General features: G+C 39.3%; 3 protein-coding genes across 7 annotated transcripts in view; 2 read left to right on the top strand and 1 right to left on the bottom strand.

The window, feature by feature from the left end:
* LOC122051895 (protein HEADING DATE 3A-like) overlaps positions 1-585 on the top strand; it is a 49650-nt gene extending 49065 nt beyond the window's left edge. The window contains exon 4 of one of the 2 annotated variants that reach the window (XM_042613227.1): positions 127-585. In XM_042613227.1, the coding sequence (XP_042469161.1) occupies positions 127-263 (137 nt within the window). In that variant the 3' untranslated portion in view covers positions 264-585. Of the gene's footprint in view, positions 1-52 lie in introns of both variants that reach the window. The other variant, XM_042613218.1, reaches the window with a different exon arrangement.
* A 4621-nt stretch (positions 586-5206) lies between these two features.
* On the bottom strand, positions 5207-11494 carry LOC122051877 (cytosolic isocitrate dehydrogenase [NADP]-like). Of its 4 annotated transcripts, none has more exons than XR_006131585.1 (16): positions 11279-11490; positions 9327-9370; positions 9106-9215; positions 8862-8899; positions 8694-8771; positions 8533-8586; positions 8324-8425; positions 7113-7198; positions 6924-7027; positions 6775-6843; positions 6593-6708; positions 6465-6499; positions 6150-6292; positions 5802-5924; positions 5547-5714; positions 5207-5471 (listed from the first exon to the last, which is right to left on the bottom strand). XR_006131585.1 is itself a non-coding variant. In XM_042613205.1 (15 exons), exons 1-15 carry the CDS (start codon positions 11325-11327, stop codon positions 5621-5623), a joined length of 1245 nt encoding a protein of 414 aa, XP_042469139.1. In that variant the 5' UTR covers positions 11328-11490; the 3' UTR covers positions 5543-5620. The 4 variants fall into 4 exon arrangements, 1 of the variants encoding a protein (XP_042469139.1); XR_006131586.1 differs by having other exon boundaries at positions 5207-5465; XR_006131582.1 differs by having other exon boundaries at positions 6593-6843; positions 11279-11494.
* Positions 11495-12922: 1428 nt separating this feature from the next.
* LOC122043740 (probable WRKY transcription factor 41) lies at positions 12923-14533 on the top strand. The gene is made up of 4 exons (XM_042604357.1): positions 12923-13009; positions 13127-13469; positions 13548-13679; positions 13904-14533. The coding sequence occupies exons 2-4, from the start codon at positions 13144-13146 to the stop codon at positions 14427-14429; spliced, it is 984 nt and encodes a 327-aa protein (XP_042460291.1). The 5' UTR covers positions 12923-13009; positions 13127-13143; the 3' UTR covers positions 14430-14533.
* Positions 14534-19168: the final 4635 nt, after the last annotated feature.

Raw genomic sequence — 19168 nt, 5'->3', positions numbered from 1 at the left:
AGTGGGAAAAATTGAAAGAAAACACATGAACAATTGGGATGGATCGATGCAGGTGAGGAGATAGTGAGGTACGAGAGTCCACGGCCCCATCTGGGGATTCACCGGTATGTTTTTGTGCTATTCCAGCAGGTGAGTGTGGTGCAAACAACGGTGTTCGCGCCGGGATGGCGCCAGAACTTCAACACCAGGGACTTCGCCGAGCTCTACAACCTCGGTTTGCCGGTCGCCGCTGTCTACTTCAACTGTCAAAGGGAGTCCGGTAGCGGTGGAAGGAGGATGCTGTAGCTTAATTGCTTGCGTGCTAACGATTATATGAACCGGCGTAGCCTAGCTGCAATAATTATGAGGTACGCAACGTTCGTGGATCAATTGCATGCATGCAGCCATTTCTTCCGATTTGACATATAGATCTGTAGTCGTGAAACATTATTTGATTGCGGTTTTGTTTGTTTGCTATATTATGAATGATTGATTCTTAGACAAATTGGATTAGTTGTTTACTAGCATGTTTAATGCTTACATAATTTAATCTGTATATTATATAATTATAAGCTTAGTTGAGTAAGCTACTTTCGACTTGATTAATGATGTGTTAATTACACCACATTCTAGCACGGGAAGCAGAGCCCATGGTCATTGGGTTCACTTGTTTCCACAATATGAAGAATTATGAATTAAGAAAGATACATTATATTAGTTTTTCAAAACATAATATTATAAAAAAAACTTCAAAAATAGTTTAAATGCAATAATAATAATAATAAAGGTTAAAAGGCATAAAAAAGAATCATAATCTTCACTTGTCTCGTTTGCCATTCTACTTGCATTGTCAACTCTCTTGATGTTGACTTTCCTTTAGTATGTATACTTCTTGTTAAGGTAACGCTTGAGATCTTATATACCCAAGCACCAAGATGCATGGATTCAATCTCTTTGACCATAAAAAAATGACTTCAATCTTTTTGATCAAAATAAAAGATACAGCATGAATTCTCTTTGGCCATAAAAAGATGACTTCAATCTTTTTGAACAAAATAAAAGACACAGCATGAATCCTCTTTGACTAAAATGATGACTTCAATCTTTTTTATCAAAATAAAAGATGCAGCATGAATCCTCTTTGATTATAAAAAGATGACTTCAATCTTTTTGAACAAAATAAAAAATATAGCATGTAAATAGGGAATGGCAATCATTCACCTTTTCTTTAGTGCTGACCAATTTACTTTGCTAGTTGGTAGAAAATTTTTATCGGATCGGACTAGCCACCTCTAAGATTAGTCGATTCGAAAAATTAGATACATGAATTATCAAAAAAATTAATTATCATTCACCTTCTCTATATGTTGTCTTCTTCATCCACCACTTGCATGGTTTCATCAACATGCCGAATTATCCCACTCTGGCACCATACAAGAGACTGAACTTGCATAAGCACTTGGGTTAGATCACTATAAGTTGCTCGTAGACTTTTGACGCCTTCAAAATTATACATGTAAGGAAAGCATAATTAAAAATGTTGCACCTCAGCCGAAACAAAGCATTTCATTCCAATGCTATTGAAGGGGCATCGTCAAAGAATTTAAAGAGTAGCATGGACCATAGCCCATCAGATAGAAGCCATGCTTCAGCTTTTCTCAATCTGGAGTGTTTATGTTTGCGTACTTAATGATAAACCAAAGTGATGCGATGCAATTTGAGGTGAGCCATAAAGTTTGGAAATTTTACAAGGAAGGTTAACTGTTTTAAAGAGAATAAGATTATTACTAGCGCAGTAAATTAGCTTATGCATAATCTTTGTAAGTAGGGAAAAAAATTCTAAGCACTTATGGTAGACAGATCAACAAAACAAGAGCACTACTAGAAACATCCTAAACTTGAAGATATGCAACACGGAATTAATATAACTCAAGTTATCCCGAGCAAAATCATCCAATGAATCAGTAAAGAACATTTCCAAATTGGCCATGCCAATACATCAAAAGAAAACATATAAGATTGCCAAAACAAATACAGAACCACAAGTTAGATCGGTTATAAGATATTGGCGATGCCACAGAAAATAAAGGAATATCTTTTTAGAAATTATGACTATGGTTTATGGGGAAAATTTCCCCAAAACAAGAAAAAAAAAATCTGAAATACATTTTCTTCTCTGTATGTTCTAAAGAAAACCTATCACAAGCATATTCATTACAGAAGTTCCATCTCTAGAAACTATCCCCAGCCTTGCACATTGTATAGAAGTGGAATGATACCCCACAACTGGTTGCAATGACATCAACCAGAGCCTTTGGGACATGAAAGTAAAATGTCAAGAATGTTAAATAGCACGAGCTCTTGAAAGTAAGCATCCATCCACGTATAACAAATTTGTCTGAAACAAAAAGCAACTTTCACAATGAGGCGCAGATACACAAGGACAATAATTACCATAAACAAGTACCTGGAGGAAACAAATGAAAGAGTTACATGGCCATATGAATATAAACTAAATTCCCTTGTAATCTTGAAGGAAACAGAACCTTCAAGGTGAAACAAACAATTAAAGTGAAGCATACTAAATCGTAGCACCATCTTTTAAGTTTATAACAAGAAACAATCTATTCATGTAACTCCATGGAGACGTACCTAAGGCTAGCAATTGATAAGCAACATGCTTTTGCTAAGCATATTCTTATGTTGCTCATGTGATGGAACAATTTAGCCCAGTATTATCAGAGGGTGCTCAAGTGAGTGGCAAGAGAGGCAAAGTGCCCCTTAAAAATTTTGCAACTACATGGTTGCCAGTTGTTGGTTGAAAGAAATATAAAAGAGTCTTACGAATCAAACCCAAGTATTGTCAGAATAATACAAGTAAATAATGTTCAGTTAGATGGTAAGCGATGCTCAGTTCTTTCTCTAATCTATCTCTTATGTATGTCAGATGGATCCACCAACAGCATTTTTAGTGTGATTTGAGATTCCAAAATTGATCAATTTACTTTTGTAGGAAAATGAATCAGTTTAATCTCATAAAAAGCTTCTATATTTTAAGATAACTATTGTTTATGCATAGAATCTAAAGAATTATAGCAAGCATTTTGATTAAATGTATTGTTCAGTGACTGTTAAAAAATCAAACATAATTAAAACATTTAAAGCCATAATGTCTTTCTTCAGTCAAGCATTAATGGTCTTTGGTGCCTTGAATTCCAAGTGCTCCGTCAAAATGTTAACTACTAGAGAATTCAGGATAAGCATGCCAAAACCAATGACAATGGATCCGACATCACACTTTCTGATACGTTAGCTAGCACATCATTTCCTAGATTAGCATCATACTGTCATTTGGACAAGTTATCAAACTGATAACCATCTACTTGGAAGGGCAAACAAAAGAATGGATGGATGAAATTAGAAGGATTGCTGATACGATGGATGGATGTAATGTAAAGTGTTTAAGAACCAAATCAGCATAAACAGCCATCCCTCCTTGATCCGCTCAAATTGGCAGATAAAACATGAGCTATAGGAGCCTATATTAGTCCATTCACTCACTTACCCACTTCAATCCATGATGGAGACAATATAGAAGAGTTGTGCCAGCGTAATCATGACTTTGGTCAAACAACCGTTTCTAATTGTTACAGAGGAGAAATTTAATCAGAGTCTCAACAGTGGCTAATCCAATGAAGCATACATAGATAGGCATTGCCATGATAAAAAGCTTGAGTAGCTATTTCTTTTAACGTTGCATTTATCATATAAAAGATTTCCCTAACTAAGATAGCAAGTTCCACTGTTTTTGCAAATTTAAAAGAATCCAGTTTTTAAATAAGAAAAAGTCAAATTCTGAATTAGCTGCAAATGAGCGCAATGAGCAGGAACCCACAAGTCCATATACTACTACAGAACTACTTAATAAAGATGTGGGTGTTCATCTAGCTAAATCAAATATGAATACTTAAGTTCCTATGAAATAGATGAGCTAAAGAAAATACCTAGTCATCAGGTATACAGATCTGAATCATATTGAGAAGAACTGGGTATCCAGCAACAAACTCATAATTGCTATCAGACTACTAAGAATTCCTAAATCCTTCATCAATCACCGAATGATCGGCAACACAGTAGATCAACCATTAGCCGGGCATGTCGCCACCAGCATGCCCTTTATCCTCCTCATCTGGCATTCTGCAATTATGACAGCCCCTAGACCATCCATCACACTCCCAGACGGCAAGTAATCCAGTCCTCGCACCAGATGTGCTCGGAATTTCTCTCCTCTACCGTCTCCAACTTAAAAGCTAGGGTTTCGTCCACATCCAACCTCCCCCTGTAGTTCTGGCTCCGGATTGAGCCCAAGATCAAAACTCTCTTCGCCTGGATTCCCCCAAGCAACAATTTTGCAACGGCACGGGTCCTCGCGGCTGCAAGAGGGAACTGAACAGCGACGAGGACTAGATTTTCTCCGGCATATATGTAGCAAGATTGGTCGCGTGGGGAAGGTTCTAGTGAATTACCAGCGAGGGAAGTCTCCGGCAGGATTAGGGAACTGATGAGGGCCTTGCGGGGAATCCGGTGGAGAACTACGAGGGAGGGGTCCGAGAGAAAGATGAGGAGGAGGGAGGATGGGGGTGGTCCAGGTTGAAGCTGGGGATCAGGAGGAGAAGGGGCGGAGGAAGAGGCGGAGGAGAAGCAGAGAAATGGTCAAGGTCTTCTTGGAAGAATCGAGAGGACGGCGGCGTCTCCGTCAGAAGGTCCTCCATTACGGCATCACTCGCTGCTTTGCTTAATTGCGTTCGCAGTAATGCCTCAAAGACGCCGTAGCCAACAGCGTTGCCGCCTTTGTTTGCGCAGCAAGCTAACAACCACAATATTTTTTGTTTGTTTAAATAACATTGGCGATTAGAGCATTGATTTGCAAGTACAATGCAAATCAATTACCAACGGAACTTTAATAGAAATTCAAAATAGATTTAATAGATGACAGACTAACATGATATTTTTCCCTTTTGACACAAATTTGCATGTTTTGATTATCCTGTGCTTAAATATCTACAAGACGAAAAGGATATAAATAAAATCTCCATTTTATCTTCCAACGGGAAGCTCGTGGAATAGATTAAACCATTTAGACCTATAAGGTGCAATTTGTGATTGCAAGACTAATTGTGTTGCAGATGCAGTTTACATGACCAAAAGACTTGGCACCACAATCAGATGAGTCCAACACTCTAATTATATAACATAAAGATCACCATTAAAGTTCTTTTTCCAGAGTGGCATGACCAAGAACAAACTTCGAACCGCAGCCACGTGAGTGCAACACTCAAGTTTATACAACATAAAGATTACCATCAGACGTCCTTGAACCAGGGAAATAGCGAATATTCATTTTGTTCACTTGCATATTAAACTGCACGTTATTGCTTTAGCGTGATAGTGAGGTACATCCGGTATCAATTTATTCGGGCCTGCAACTGCAACTGATATAATGCAAAATAAGAAATTAACTAGGCATCAGGAGAAACAGGTCAGAAGAAGGGATACTGAGATCTAACCATAAATTTTTCCTGAATCAATGGAAAGTGCAACTAAGTTATTTTTGTCTAATCTCAGATGGCAAAGAATGGGTTTACAACTTTGATTTGCTACAAAGTCTTCCTCTGAGCTCTGTTGCAACTGCATCAATAAACTCTTGCGTGTTCAAATACATATCTCGAGTAACCCTAAAAGAAAAAGGAGCAAAATTAGCATTATCAATTTGTTTCAAAGTAATTTTACTTCAAAAACTGTTGGAATTATGAGTGTAATACTTGGGTCCATGAACAAGAAGAGCAAGATCTTTAGTCATTTTCCCAGATTCAACAACTCCAATGCAAGAGGTCTCAAGTTTTTGTGTGAAATCGAGCAATGCAGCATTATTATCTAGCTTTGCCCTGTTAGAAAATCAACTAAATCTTGTCAGAGATCCTTACGGGATATAGCATTATTGCTAACGAAGAAGACATGACCCATGAATAACCGAAAAGATCTAAGACGGATTGTTGTGATATAGCTAATGTCCACATAAATCTGATTAGCACGGGCAAACAACTTAAAGATAAATGGTATGTTTCTAATGACACAGTTATCTCCTTCGCATAGAAAAGAGACTTGCACACCTGTGAGCAAGCCCTCGTGTCCATGCATAAATTGAAGCAATGCTGTTTGTGCTGGTTTCTCCCCCTTTCTGGTGTACCCGATAGTGACGAGTAACAGTGCCATGTGCAGCTTCAGCCTCAATAGTTTTGCCATCTGGGCACATCTGAATTTAGAAAAACTGCCAGATGTTATTCGATTCTTCTTTATTAAGAGTTCTATACGTCTTCCTGTTACTAAATCTACTGTATACGTGATTCTTCAAATTATTTTAAATGCAAAAAACTAATAGTCAAAAAAACTGTAGCAATAAAACTATAAAATTATTGTATAAATACCAGCACTGACGTCATCAATCCCAGGGACCCGAAACCTGCAGAAAAAGAATCAAGTAGTTATGAAATATTTTCCATAATCTAGTTAACCAAAAAAAGAAACTTTCTCAAGAAATAGTTGGTGTTCCTACCTTGAGCCAAGAAATCACTTTGCACATCTCCATCATAGTTCTTACAAGCCCATACATAACCCCCATCACTCTTAAGAGCATAAGCAACCATATCATCTATCAAGCGATGTTCATACCTGCAAAAGATTATCTGAATGAACTCTTTATAAAGATGAGTTACCAAGGCCATGTCTATAACTAACCATATTTCAGCAGCCTCAAACTTAGATTTCCATTGAGCCTCATACACCTCTTGAAATATGTCCTTAAACCTGTGTTGCAAGAATGTTTAGGCCAACAAACTTCACAAACATCAAATTATCACACTATTGCAGGAGCAACAACCTCATACCTTCCATCATACTTTTTGAGAATTGTGTTCTTAGTGCTAAGGTAAAGTGGCCACCTTTTCTGGTAAGCTGTGTTCATTGAAGCCTCAGCGAAAGCACGAATTGACTACACAATTCATGAAAGATGAGGAATCAGAATATACTTAAACTCATATATAAACATGCAAAAATTTGTAGCTATGATGTATTACCTCATCAGTATTATACATAGACAGTGCCACCCCACCAGCACCTGTGAACTTAAACACTTCTAGCTCAATTTGCTCCTCTTTTCCCTCTGGGCAAAATAAAAGAAACAATGAAGCGGAGTCCAGAAACATATACATAAATGAATTAATATTATAGTCAGATAGATGTGGCATCTCCTATTTGTATGGTCAACTGCTTGTTGGATTGTCCAAGTGAATAAAAAACAAAGAAGGTTATTCCTATACCAAGTATATGAATCCACCACAATGAACTGGAAGGACAAATATTTAGAAGTGATTTTGATGTCAAGTTATACTTAGCATTAGGGGTATAAACGGTAAATGAGACGAGCAAAAATGTTTTATCCTGAAAATATTCTGAACAAAAAAATTAATGCAAAGAGCATTTATCATTTCTTAAACTACATTGACAAGAAGTAAATGAGAAATGCCTTACACTAAGACCAATAGGCATAACATTGAATTCATCTGCAAAGGCAACATGTACAAACTGAAATCAAGAGGACGTTAATAATCTAAATTCAGTAATGTATAGTATAACAATTCCTCAAGAATCCAGTCTGTAGGTAACTTTTTGGGTTCCAGAGGTGAGTGAACAATTTTTATTCTAAAAGAGGAATAACTGTCTTGTGGTCAAGGGAAGAGGTCAAGACCACCCAATTGTTAACCACACTCTTGCCGTACGAGAAGCACCGCTGGTAACCAACTGTTATGTGCTACATGCCTTACTCATATACTTGAAAAAAGGATCTGAAAAAAGAACCGAACTGAGTTTGACCAAGTGCAAGCAAGTTCTAGTTTTTTATTGAACTCACTTGCAAAGTGCAAACATCATTAATAAATAAAACTTGTATAGTTTTTCCATTTTTTTTACATGTGGTAGAAAATTCATATAGTATTATATTTTTAATGTATTTGAATGAAAAATAATTAACAGCATAATCAATATTGATATAAATTGATAATAAGTTTGTTAACTAATTATTCACAAGCTTTGTTAATGAACGTTAACAAGCTAAGCTCATTATATTATATACTTTATACTATTAAATGTATATAAACAAGCTCTTGTCAAACTAAGTAGTAAGCTTGTTCATGAATATTATATTAATTTACAATCTTGCCTGGCATGTATGGACTGAAGAACTAATTCAGTGTTTAGGACATTCAACAATGAAGTCATTTGAACATACCAAATATCAATTTCAGTTTGCCAGGTCCTTTAATAACTGTGTCTGTGGCTCGGTATTGATCACCAAAAGCATGCCTTCCAATGCATATGGGCTTTGACCACCCTATCAAGGTACAATGAATGAGGGAGAAGTAGAGAAATAATGAAGAGGAAAGCAAGATGTAGAATCGAGGTATATACTAGAAGTATGCAATTTATTTTGGTATGTACCTGACACAAGCCTTGGTATATTTCTGCATATAATCGGCTCTCTAAATACAGTCCCTTGAAAAGGAAAAAAAGGAGGAGCAAAAGGAAGAACATTTATGCAAAAGTTCATGAATATTACACTTTTAGTGGGCATTGAGCTTCAAGAAACCAACTTGTCATACCATTCAAAATGTTTCTAATGGTTCCATTTGGACTTTTCCACATTGCTTTCAAGTTGAACTCCTTAACACGAGTTTCATCTGTAAGATAAAATTTGTGATGCAAAACATCAAATTCAAATGTGTCTGAAAATAGAATCTCATATCAGAATTGTATTATCTGTACACTACCTGGAGTAATAGTTGCACATTTTATTGCCACATTATATCTGAAACAAGAATAAGTATTAAGTGGATGTTACATGGCATATACCACTTCTACGTAGAGTCAAGTAAAAGGTTTGCATTGGATATGGAAAATAAGAGATTAGTAGACGTGCCAACTAGGACTATATTCAGAATTATAGAAAAGTAGGTGATGAAGCTAAAATATGATTTTCACTTTATGATTCAGAACAATCTCGGTGATGTTTACTTTAGAGTAGCTTCTGCACTTTCTATTGTAACTCTATCATTTGTAGCATCACGATTTGGAAGGCCTAAGTCAAAGTACTTTATATCCAACTCGAGAAATGGGAAAACAAGCTGCAAAACATATCAAGGCATTCAAATAGTGGGATGAAAATAAGTTGAAACAAAAAAAATGGCTGAGCAAGTAATCAGTAAAGTATAGCTGAAAGAATAAGAATCATTCACCTTTTCTTTGATTAGTCTCCAAATTACACGCGTCATCTCATCTCCTATAGAAGATAACACAATGCAAAACAATAAATAGCAAGATAGCCTTAAATAATCTCAATGAAATAGAATATAAAAAAATGTTAGCTTGACATATTCTTAACGCTTGTATATTCTTAGAAAATAATCATGTTACATGCAGGACCATCCATTTTCAATTTTTTGCTGACATGAAGAAAGAGGTATGAATAAATAAGAGAGAACTAAGAACAAAAATATGAAACAGTATTATTGAATATTAGAACTAAAAAGCAATGACGAACTAAATATATTTGAGCAAATAAATAAGAGGGGAGGTCATAATAAAGAAAAGAAAAACTAAATAGTTGATGGTGATATCTAGTGATGTGCTAGAACATAATAAAGTGGATTCAATGGTGAATCAGGCCAGTTAGGTTTGAGAGATGCAGTTTGAGAAATTTATATAAACTATTCAAGAATAAACATACAGCTACACCCTATCTTTTAACCACAAAAAGAGAATTTATGAAAATATAAGACCATCAAATAGAAAGGACCAACCTATTAGGTGAAATGCTTAGCTTTTTTTACTTTAAGCTACAGAGAAAAAAACCCAAGCAATATGTTTATTCATCAATTGATACGTAACTTTAATTTTCTGAATTAAAGAACACATTGGCATTTGCACTAAAAAGGGAAGTTGTCGACTGAGGTAGTGATGGTTAACTGCATACTTTTTTGCCTAGGTGGATATCAAGTGACCAATCATTGGGTTCTCGCTCTATGAAATAAGTATCCTTAAGCATGAAGAGTGAAATCTATTGGGTTTTTTTTTCTCCAATAGGTTTTTAGGTGAAGACTTCTAGGTATCTCTCTCTCCTCATAATTTGATTCACCTCATTTAATTATGCTGCCTAAAGGACTTTTAGTGCGTCCATACCATTTCACATTCCACATTTTTTCTCTCTTTTATCCTAAGAGAGATATAACTAGATAGTAATGAATGAAAGTATTTACAGGATACATCCACCAAAAGCATCTTGTCAGCCTTACTGGGCATTTTTAAATATAATTAGATAGTAGTTTCTGAAGAAGAACTGACCTTATGACTATTACACAATTCTTACAAAGGCACACATATAAGATTCTGTACTTTTAATTTTTTATCTTAAATATATTTTCTATTATTTCTTCCATCTGAATATTAGATCTGCGGTTGTCTTATACCCTATCCTCACTGTAAAAGGTAAATGAATTTGAGAATTTTTAATGATTTGATGGACAACAACATACATCTAATTTCTAAATCTTGTGACTTCTCAATGGTTTCAACTTACAATAGTAAGCATTAATAGGCATATGAATCGTTAGTTCAACAATCTCAAGACATAATGCAAAAGCATTCAGCATATCAAACTGAGACCTGGCATGCACACTCCTATGGTAAAACATGCTAAGAACTCTTATCTTAGAAATGTGTTATGCTTCCTTTGACCCAAATTTTTCTTCCTTTCTTCCATAGGAAGCACATATGCTAACATGTTCGATATAAGTCCAGCTTACTAAGGAAACTTACCTCCCAATGCATTTCAATACCAATCAATTTCTAAAGATGAAGCAGTCGTGCTTCACTAGATGAACAGGGGAGTGACTTTTTCTAATTTCTTTGCTTAAAAAAAAAAAGAAGGAAATCACTTCACACCTAATAATTGAATCTTCATAAATTTTACCGAATTCAGAATAATATTGCTCAAATTACTATTGTATAGGGTTTCCGATAAATTAAACAAAAAATCATCGCCGTTTTCTCTGCCAAGAAAAAATATCTGACAACCAATCGATAGCCAAATCAGTGGTAGAAAGAAATTATCGACTTTGGGTGAACGAATAGGAAACGACAGAAAAAGAAGAAGATCTCGGGAAGCAAGGGGATTCAAGGTCCTGCTCACCATCCATCTCTACGATGGGGTTGGCGACTTTGATCTTGCGGAGATCCATGCCTATTTCGACGGAGACGAGCGCGTCGAAGCGGGGGAGATTTGATCGACGAACGGAAGCGAAGCGAAGCGAAAAATTGGGGAGCGGCGTGTGAATGCAAACTGCGAAGGCAAGTCACGGCGACGTTTATTAGGGTCGGCTGAGTTGCCGATGAGACCGTCAGCTGCGAAGTCACCTCGTTTTTCTGAGTGGGGCCAAGTAACTGATGCTTGCTTGTTACGTCGTCTTAAGTGACGTCACCCATTACAGTCGGCGTGCGTGATTCATCCCTAGGGCGGCTAATGAAGGGCGTCTAGGCAAGGCCCATGGGCCACCATTCACTCTATTAGGTCGTTTGCTCTTGGGCGACATGCATTAGGCAATTTGCGGCTCTGCGATAGCAAAGCATTTCTTTTCAAGCAGATATCTGTGAAATTTTGCATTGTGAATACAATTTTTTCACTTAGAAAAAAAATCATGTCGGGCTGTGGCTGCTCCATGGTGCGTTGAAAATTTTACACAATATTTTTCAAGTAGGTTGCCATGCGAATCACGACATTACCTACCGTCAACTGATAAGCTAATTAACAAATGAGATAGAATGAAGTGGAAATCTCTCCTCGATCTTCCTAAAAGTGAAGAGAACGTGTTAACAAATGAGATAGAATGAAAGTGGAAATCTCTCCTCGATCTTCCTAAAAGTGAAGAGAACGTGTTGATCCCACTTGCTGGTGGTTTGGTATGCAAGTTTAACTCCAATCAAAGAGATGACGCATTTGATCAAATATATCCAAGATTTTGAAGATCAAATCTTTTGCTTTTAATTTTGGGAAAAAAAAATCTACAGTATGAAATCTCATGAAACACAACAATCGATATCCCAGGTCTGCGCACATGTCTATTTGATGACATGGACACGACGACCTTGTAATGCTACTAATTTTATAAAAATCTATGTCCCGGGCTATGGTACTATCGTAGGATATTTAGATTGTCATCCATAGTTTGAATTTCAATTATGACGTATTTGCATGAATTTTCTCCAAATGGAGAGTGTAACCAAACGATACTTACCTTCTGAACTGGTCATCGCGTGCGTTTTTCGATTTATCCTAACAGTCGATGGAACTTCCGTGGGACCGGATCGATCATCCAGAGATAATAGACTAATTGGGATTCTCATTTTTTTTAATTTTATAAAAAAATATAATAAATTCATTTAATCTCATTGATTAATTCTAGAGTAATCGGTTAAGTCTTACGAAAGTTTTTCATCGATAAATCAAAAAGTACACGTGACGAACAACCTAGAAATTCAACCTCCTTTGATTATGTATCTCATTTAAAATAAAAATTCTTATAAATATATCATAATTAGAATCCAACTACAAATATTTATATAATAATCTAAATATTCTATCCTTGCCACGATGCTACTAATTTTATGATCAGTTAGTCGGCGATGTAGAGATGAATTAATTAGATGGAGCTTGAGAAATATTGTGTCGTGTGAGTTGGGGAACACAGAGAGTGAGTGTTGAGAGTGATTAATTTTATAAATTGATTTTTAAAATAGTAGATTTTGTCTTTCTTTTCAAAATTGGTGTTATCGGACGCTTGGTCTGTGACGGACTCCGGGTGCTCTCTTGACCTGGCACTCGATCGTCACCAAGGCACTCGTCTGCTGCCAAACCTAACGCGGGGTAAGATTCAAGCTACTAGAAAGCTGATCTCTCAGTTTGAACATTCTCGGTCAACCCATTTGCTTTCACTGCACACACGCAGACATTATAACTCCTCTATGTTTCCATGCATCTTAGAGTTCTTGGGCTAATCAATGATGGAGCACGGAGATGTGAGATTGCTACTGAATCTGCTGTTGCAGGGTGAGCGACAAACGAGGCAGCTCATGGAGGCTTCTGCTGCTTCCTCCCCCGCCGTCAATGAGGAAAGCAGAGCTCGACTGCAGCAGATAAGATCGAGCTTGGAGAATGCTATTGCCATGGCGAAGCTGATCTCACGCCCCGAGGGGACGCACCGCCTGATTTTGTCGCCCGTGGCGGCATCCGATTCCCCGCCGCCGTCCAACAGCGGCAGCCCGAGGAGTGAGAGCCCGGAGAGGGTGGTCAAGGAGCATGAACGCAGGGAGATGTGCAAGAATAAGTGATTTTAGTACTTTAACTGATTATGCTTGTAATTTCTGTTCTAAGTTCTAATTAAGTTCTCTTTTTGGGTTCTCAGGAAAGATTTACCGAAATGGAAGAGACAAGTTCGAGTTACTACCGACAGCGGTGGATTGGCCGAGGGATTGGAAGATGGATGTAGCTGGAGGAAGTATGGGCGGAAGGAAATCCTTGGAGCCGTGCATCCAAGGTTGGTTAATTCAGTTCACTCGCTTCACTTTGGCACTTGGGACATTTGTAACCGTTTGGTTTGATTGGTTAAGTCAGGCAGGCCTGCAGTTACATTCACAGTCAAGTTAGTGACTTTGTGTTACACTGCTCATCTTTGTTTTTACTTCCTCGTCTTTCTTCAGTGCATATTACCTAAAAAAAAATTAAACAAAAATTAACCTTATTTTAAATGATATTTTGCAGAGGCTACTATAGATGCACTCACCGGAACACCGCCGGCTGCCTTGCTACAAAGCAAGTGCAGAGATCCGACGATGACCCCTGCGTCTTCGACATCACTTACCGCGGCCAGCACACTTGCCTGCAGATGCTGCAAGAACCTCCAATTCCTGCACCAGATCAGCTCTATGACACAGGACGCCCTCGCCATGAGCAGCAGAAACAAACCATGGCCTTGTCCTTCTCCTTCCCTTACGACTCCACCCCAATCACTGGCCCTTCCACTCAAAATCTCATATTATCATCAACAACAGCCTCAGAGAACAGTGGCTACATGGGGAGCTTCCCTTTACCGTTCACTTCGCCTGCTACCTCCAATTTCTTCCCGTCTCAAGTTGTAGCTCCGAATGCTTCGGAGTCAGAGCTCACCGAGACTGTGTCTGCTGCGGCTTCCACCGTCAATTCGCTGAATATAAACCCGAGTTTCACGTTGAATCATGTGGAGTTTGATCCGGTTTTGTCTTCTGATCCTTCCAACTTTTTCGGATGAAGTGTCGAATAACTTGAAGTGTTCTATCTAGTGCTGTTCGTCGGAGCTTTGTCGATTTAATTTTCGGCAATTTACTAGATGATGTATCCAAATTTTTAAATTTATCAAAAGTCATATGTTATAAAAAAAAGGTGCTTTTATCCTTCTATTCTTCAAATTACTTTTTTTTTTATTTTCTCTATCATTTCTCTTTCTTATTTTTTTTCCTATACATATAACATTTCTTTTTTTCCTTTCTTTTTTTTTTCCTCTTTTGCATATCGATTTTTTAAAATATTTTAACACCTCTGAGAAGCCAAAATAAATAATGGATAGCATATTTGAACTCCTTACAACACAAGAAATCCATATGAACTTAAATGGGTACAATCGGAGCTCTCTAGGTCCATAAATGGATTTTGATCGAAACTCACTGATGGACTTAAAGAACTCTGATTGCATCCATTTTAATTCCTATAGATTTCTTGAATTGCAATGAGTTCAAATATGTTATCCATTGTTTATTTCAACTTCTCAGATGTGTTAAAATGTAATAAGAAATAATTATCAAAATTCTTCAAGTTGGACCTAATAGAGAATCATATAAGACCCAATGTGAGACTGATATAGAATGATATCAGACTCACGTTAGGCCTGGTATGATTCCCTATTAGGCTCACGTTGGGCCTGATATGATTCCCTATCAGGCCCAACGTGGAGAATTTTAACTATTCTTCTTTATTACATTTTAACACCTCTGAGAAACTGAAATAAATAATGGATAGTATATTTGAACTCTTTGCAACCCCAAAAATCTATAGGAACTGAAATGGGTGCAATCGGAGCTATCTATGTCTATTAGTGAGTTTCGATCAAAATTCACTGATAGACCTAGAGAGCTCCGATTGCATCCATTTAGTTCCTGTGGATTTCTGAGGTTGTAAGGAGTTCAAATATGTTATCTATTATTTATTTCGACATCTCAGAAGTGTTAAATGTTTTTAGAAGAATCAACGTGTAAAAGAGAAAAAAAAGAAAAAGAAAGAGAAAAACGTTTCATGCATAGGAGGAAAGAGAAGAGAAAGAAAAATGACAGAAAAAATAAAAAAAAAAAAGTAATCAGGAGATTAGAATGAGAAAAATATATATATAAAATGAATCTACCGTTGGTGTAGTGATAAGGAGGACTTCCAACTAAATATTAAAACTTCAAATCCTATTGTAAGAAGTCTAATATTGTTCCTTTCTGTAACACAGATCTCATGGTTTAGAAAAAAAAATAAAAGATTGAAATGATTTTTATAAGGTAAAGATTGTCTGATTCCATCTGAAAGCGTGAAATTGAAAAGTTGAGAGGTGGTGACTTCACTAACTAGACGTGGATTTTACTTCGCTCAGTAAAACAAACGGCGTTAGTGTTAGGCCAAGGAAGGGGTCCCTGGCGTTGGTCCTCCGACGCTCAAGTCAATCATCTAAATGTGAAGAAAAGCGAAGCAACAGTAGCAATAGTATAACTCAAGAATAATGCGTACCTCTGTAGGTAAAGGACCCCCTTTATAAAGAGCCCTGGTGGACAACGTGCACACTTCTCAAAACATGGGCATACTCTTCCATATGTCCCATGAATGGACCTTGTCAGGAAAGTATCTCTGACACCATACCTTAACATAGTGTGTATATCCCTAACGCGACAATAGAAGCTTCCGTCGTACGATCCGCCTGTCGACCATACCTCGTGTCAGCGGCACTATCTCCCAAAAGAATATCGAGAGATACTACAGTGGTCTCGTTGCTTGGCTGAGCGGGGTAGCCGCTCGACAGGGACTCTGCTCCGTTCAGACCAGCTATGTGGTTTCCCTTGGTGTCCTGCTACTTCATATTGAGCATCGGTTATCTTGTGTATCATCCTGATCCGGAATGGGGTCGGCTCGGACCCATCTCCTACCGGTCGGGGCTTGACCGCCCGACCAGCCATGGCCATGATCCTCCGTTCGACCCTTTGACACTCGTGTGTTGACCACCTTGACTTTGACCTCCACCTTGGCAGTTGACCCCGTGCCAGGTAGGCCTTCCTCCATCGCCGCATCACAAGCCTCCGCCTCAAGTCTAGTCAAAGGAGGCTACAAGTTTGACTGACTGGACCAGTAGAGTCTTCGGTGGCTCCCATGCCTTTATCGTTCGACTTCGCATCGCCCGACTAGTCATGTAAATGTCGTTCGGCCCAAGCCTCTCAAAACCAACTGTGCCTCGACCGTTCAGCTGTATGATAATCACATATCTGTGCCGCTTGGACAATGGGAGGCAACACTTGGCGAAAAATCTTTTCCTTGTGCTCATCGGCTGAACACCCTGACGTTATCTAGATTTCTCAAAGACCGTGCAAATCTCTGCCATTACGGTCGACCACGCGGTCATACCTTTTAATTAAATCTCATTAATGTCGTCTGGTGACTGAGCGCCACGTGTCCCACTTCCTACCGCCGCACGTTTGACGTGACAGGTGGATATCCGCTAGTGATGTGACAGACGCCTTTTTGAATTCAATGGTCGGATCTCCTCCTAGTTTTTTGTAACCCTAGATCAACCCGCGTGCGTCGCCGTCTTCTTCACTCCGCGTGCCTTTGTGTTCGAGCTTCCCGACGACACTTCGTTGCTGCTTCTTCTCCGACGATCCTTTCTGTAAGCCTCTTCCTCTTTTCGCTCGAATCTTTTCGTTGTTCTTCGTCGTCCCCCTCATTTTCGATGGCTAGCTCTTCACAACCCCTGCCTCCATCCCTGGACTCTGGTACACTTCCATCGAGTCCAAGTTCGATGAGGGCAACGCTGAGAGCTTGCAATCCGCTTATGAGTTTCCCCCTGATTACCAAATCGTTCTTCCTTTTGCTTCTGATCGGCCACATGAACCACCGTCGGGTTCTTTATGTTTCTTTAGGGACCAGTTCAGTGCCGGTCTACAGTTCCCGGTCCACCCCTTTTTCCACCGTTTGTAAATATGTCCACATTTCTTTCCATCAATTAATGTCAAACTCCTTTTAGCTGCTGTGCGGGGTCATCGTCCTGTTCCACCTGCACGACATTCCTCTGACCCCTCGACTCCTCTATTATTTCTATTATCCAAAATTATCCGAGCCGAGGACTTTTCTCTTCCAAACCCAAGTGGGCTTAGTTTTCTTTGATAAGATCTCGTTCTCCAACAAGGATTGGAAAGACTACTTCTTCTTTGTTCGCCTTCCCGAGCGGCCAGATTTCTCGACCAGCTGATAGCTTGAAGTGTCGAATTCTCTGGAGCTCAAGAAGTACAAAAGCTGATCGGACTATCTCCATGTAGCTTCAAGTTTGGCCAGTTAGAAGTACCACATCTATTAGTTGTTGTTGGAGGGCGTCCTCTACGTGTTCAGCTTGAGCCCGATTCGCACAAAGCTTCCGTCCAGCCTAGGTATGCTCTTTATTTCTCTTAACCTTTGAATCTAACTAATTTTCCTCCTTTTGTGCAGCTCGAATCATGTTGCGAGCGCATTTGGCCGGCAAGTGCAAGCTCACGGATGCAGAGATTAATGCTGCGGCCGTAGCCAAGCTGGAGAGCTGTGGTTTGCAGCCGGTTGGCTCCAACGAAGATCTACTCGGCGACGAGGGAACATAGGTGCTGGGGAGTGGAGTTGGAAGAAGTCAGATAGCCGCAAGAGACGTAGTGGTTGCAACAACAGACCTTCCGCCCGCTTGGTCGTCGATGGTCACTATCGCGGTCGCCTTAGAGTCGGTCATCTCCGACGAGCCCCTTTGACAACGCAAGAGACATTGAACGAAGGGGTCCTTCCGATCTGCAACTTCAGCCTTGTAGACCCCAACAACAGTCATCTCTCGACCCTCTTCGGAGTGGGGTGACACCTCCCTTCCTCCTCTTGAGCAGGGAGTCATAGAACTCCCTGCACCTATATCATATGACCAAACATCATCGTTGTCCGGGTTGCCTTAAGGGACGATTTGCGGGCCTTCAGTTGCCTTCATGGCACCTCCTTTGTCGATGGCCCAGGTGTCTCACATCTGATCGGCTCCCACGTCTCGATCTTCGGGCCAAGCAACCTCAGACCCCTCTGGCCCGAGCAGTCAGAGGCAAATAACAGTAATCATTCATTTGCCGACAAACGAGTACCGTAGCTCGGACGACTTAGCGTCCCTCACCCCTAAGCATTAAATCAGGATTCAAGGACCGCTCGCATAGATATGGGCCGATGCCCAAGTCCGTGCGGTGATTATCGCTCCAGGGGACTCGCCAACAGCCACACCCAGATGTCCATTGGGGTATGTATACTGCACCTTCTTTTCTTCTTAATCGTCCGTTCGACTTATATAATTTTGTCGTCATTGCAGTACTAGGTAGAGAGCCTGACCATGTGCCATAGGCTTGCCTATTTAGAGCATAAAATCCAGCAGCTACGCTCCCCAAGCGGTCAAGAAGCGGCTTCACATACGCGCATGGAGTAGATGAGTGCCGAGATGGCCCAACTAAAGACTGATCTGAATAAGAGCTTCGAGCTGCTGGAGATGGAGAAGGGCAAAAGCACCGAGCAGGCTACGCAATTGGCTCAGCTTAATAAACATGCCAGCTCTTTCGAATCCAAGATACACTCAGCCAACACCAGGAAGCTTCAGGCTATCGAAGACTTGGAGATAAAAAATAAAGAGTTTCAAGTGGTGGCTCAGAACTTGAAGGAGGCGGAGGCCGCGCTGAATTTTGAGCGAGAGGAAAGGTCAACCGATCA

Source organism: Zingiber officinale, chromosome 1B, assembly GCF_018446385.1.
Source record: "Zingiber officinale cultivar Zhangliang chromosome 1B, Zo_v1.1, whole genome shotgun sequence".
NCBI lineage: Eukaryota > Viridiplantae > Streptophyta > Magnoliopsida > Zingiberales > Zingiberaceae > Zingiber > Zingiber officinale.
Note: the sequence above shows the minus strand (reverse complement) of the source record. Positions and strands in the feature narration are given on the sequence as shown.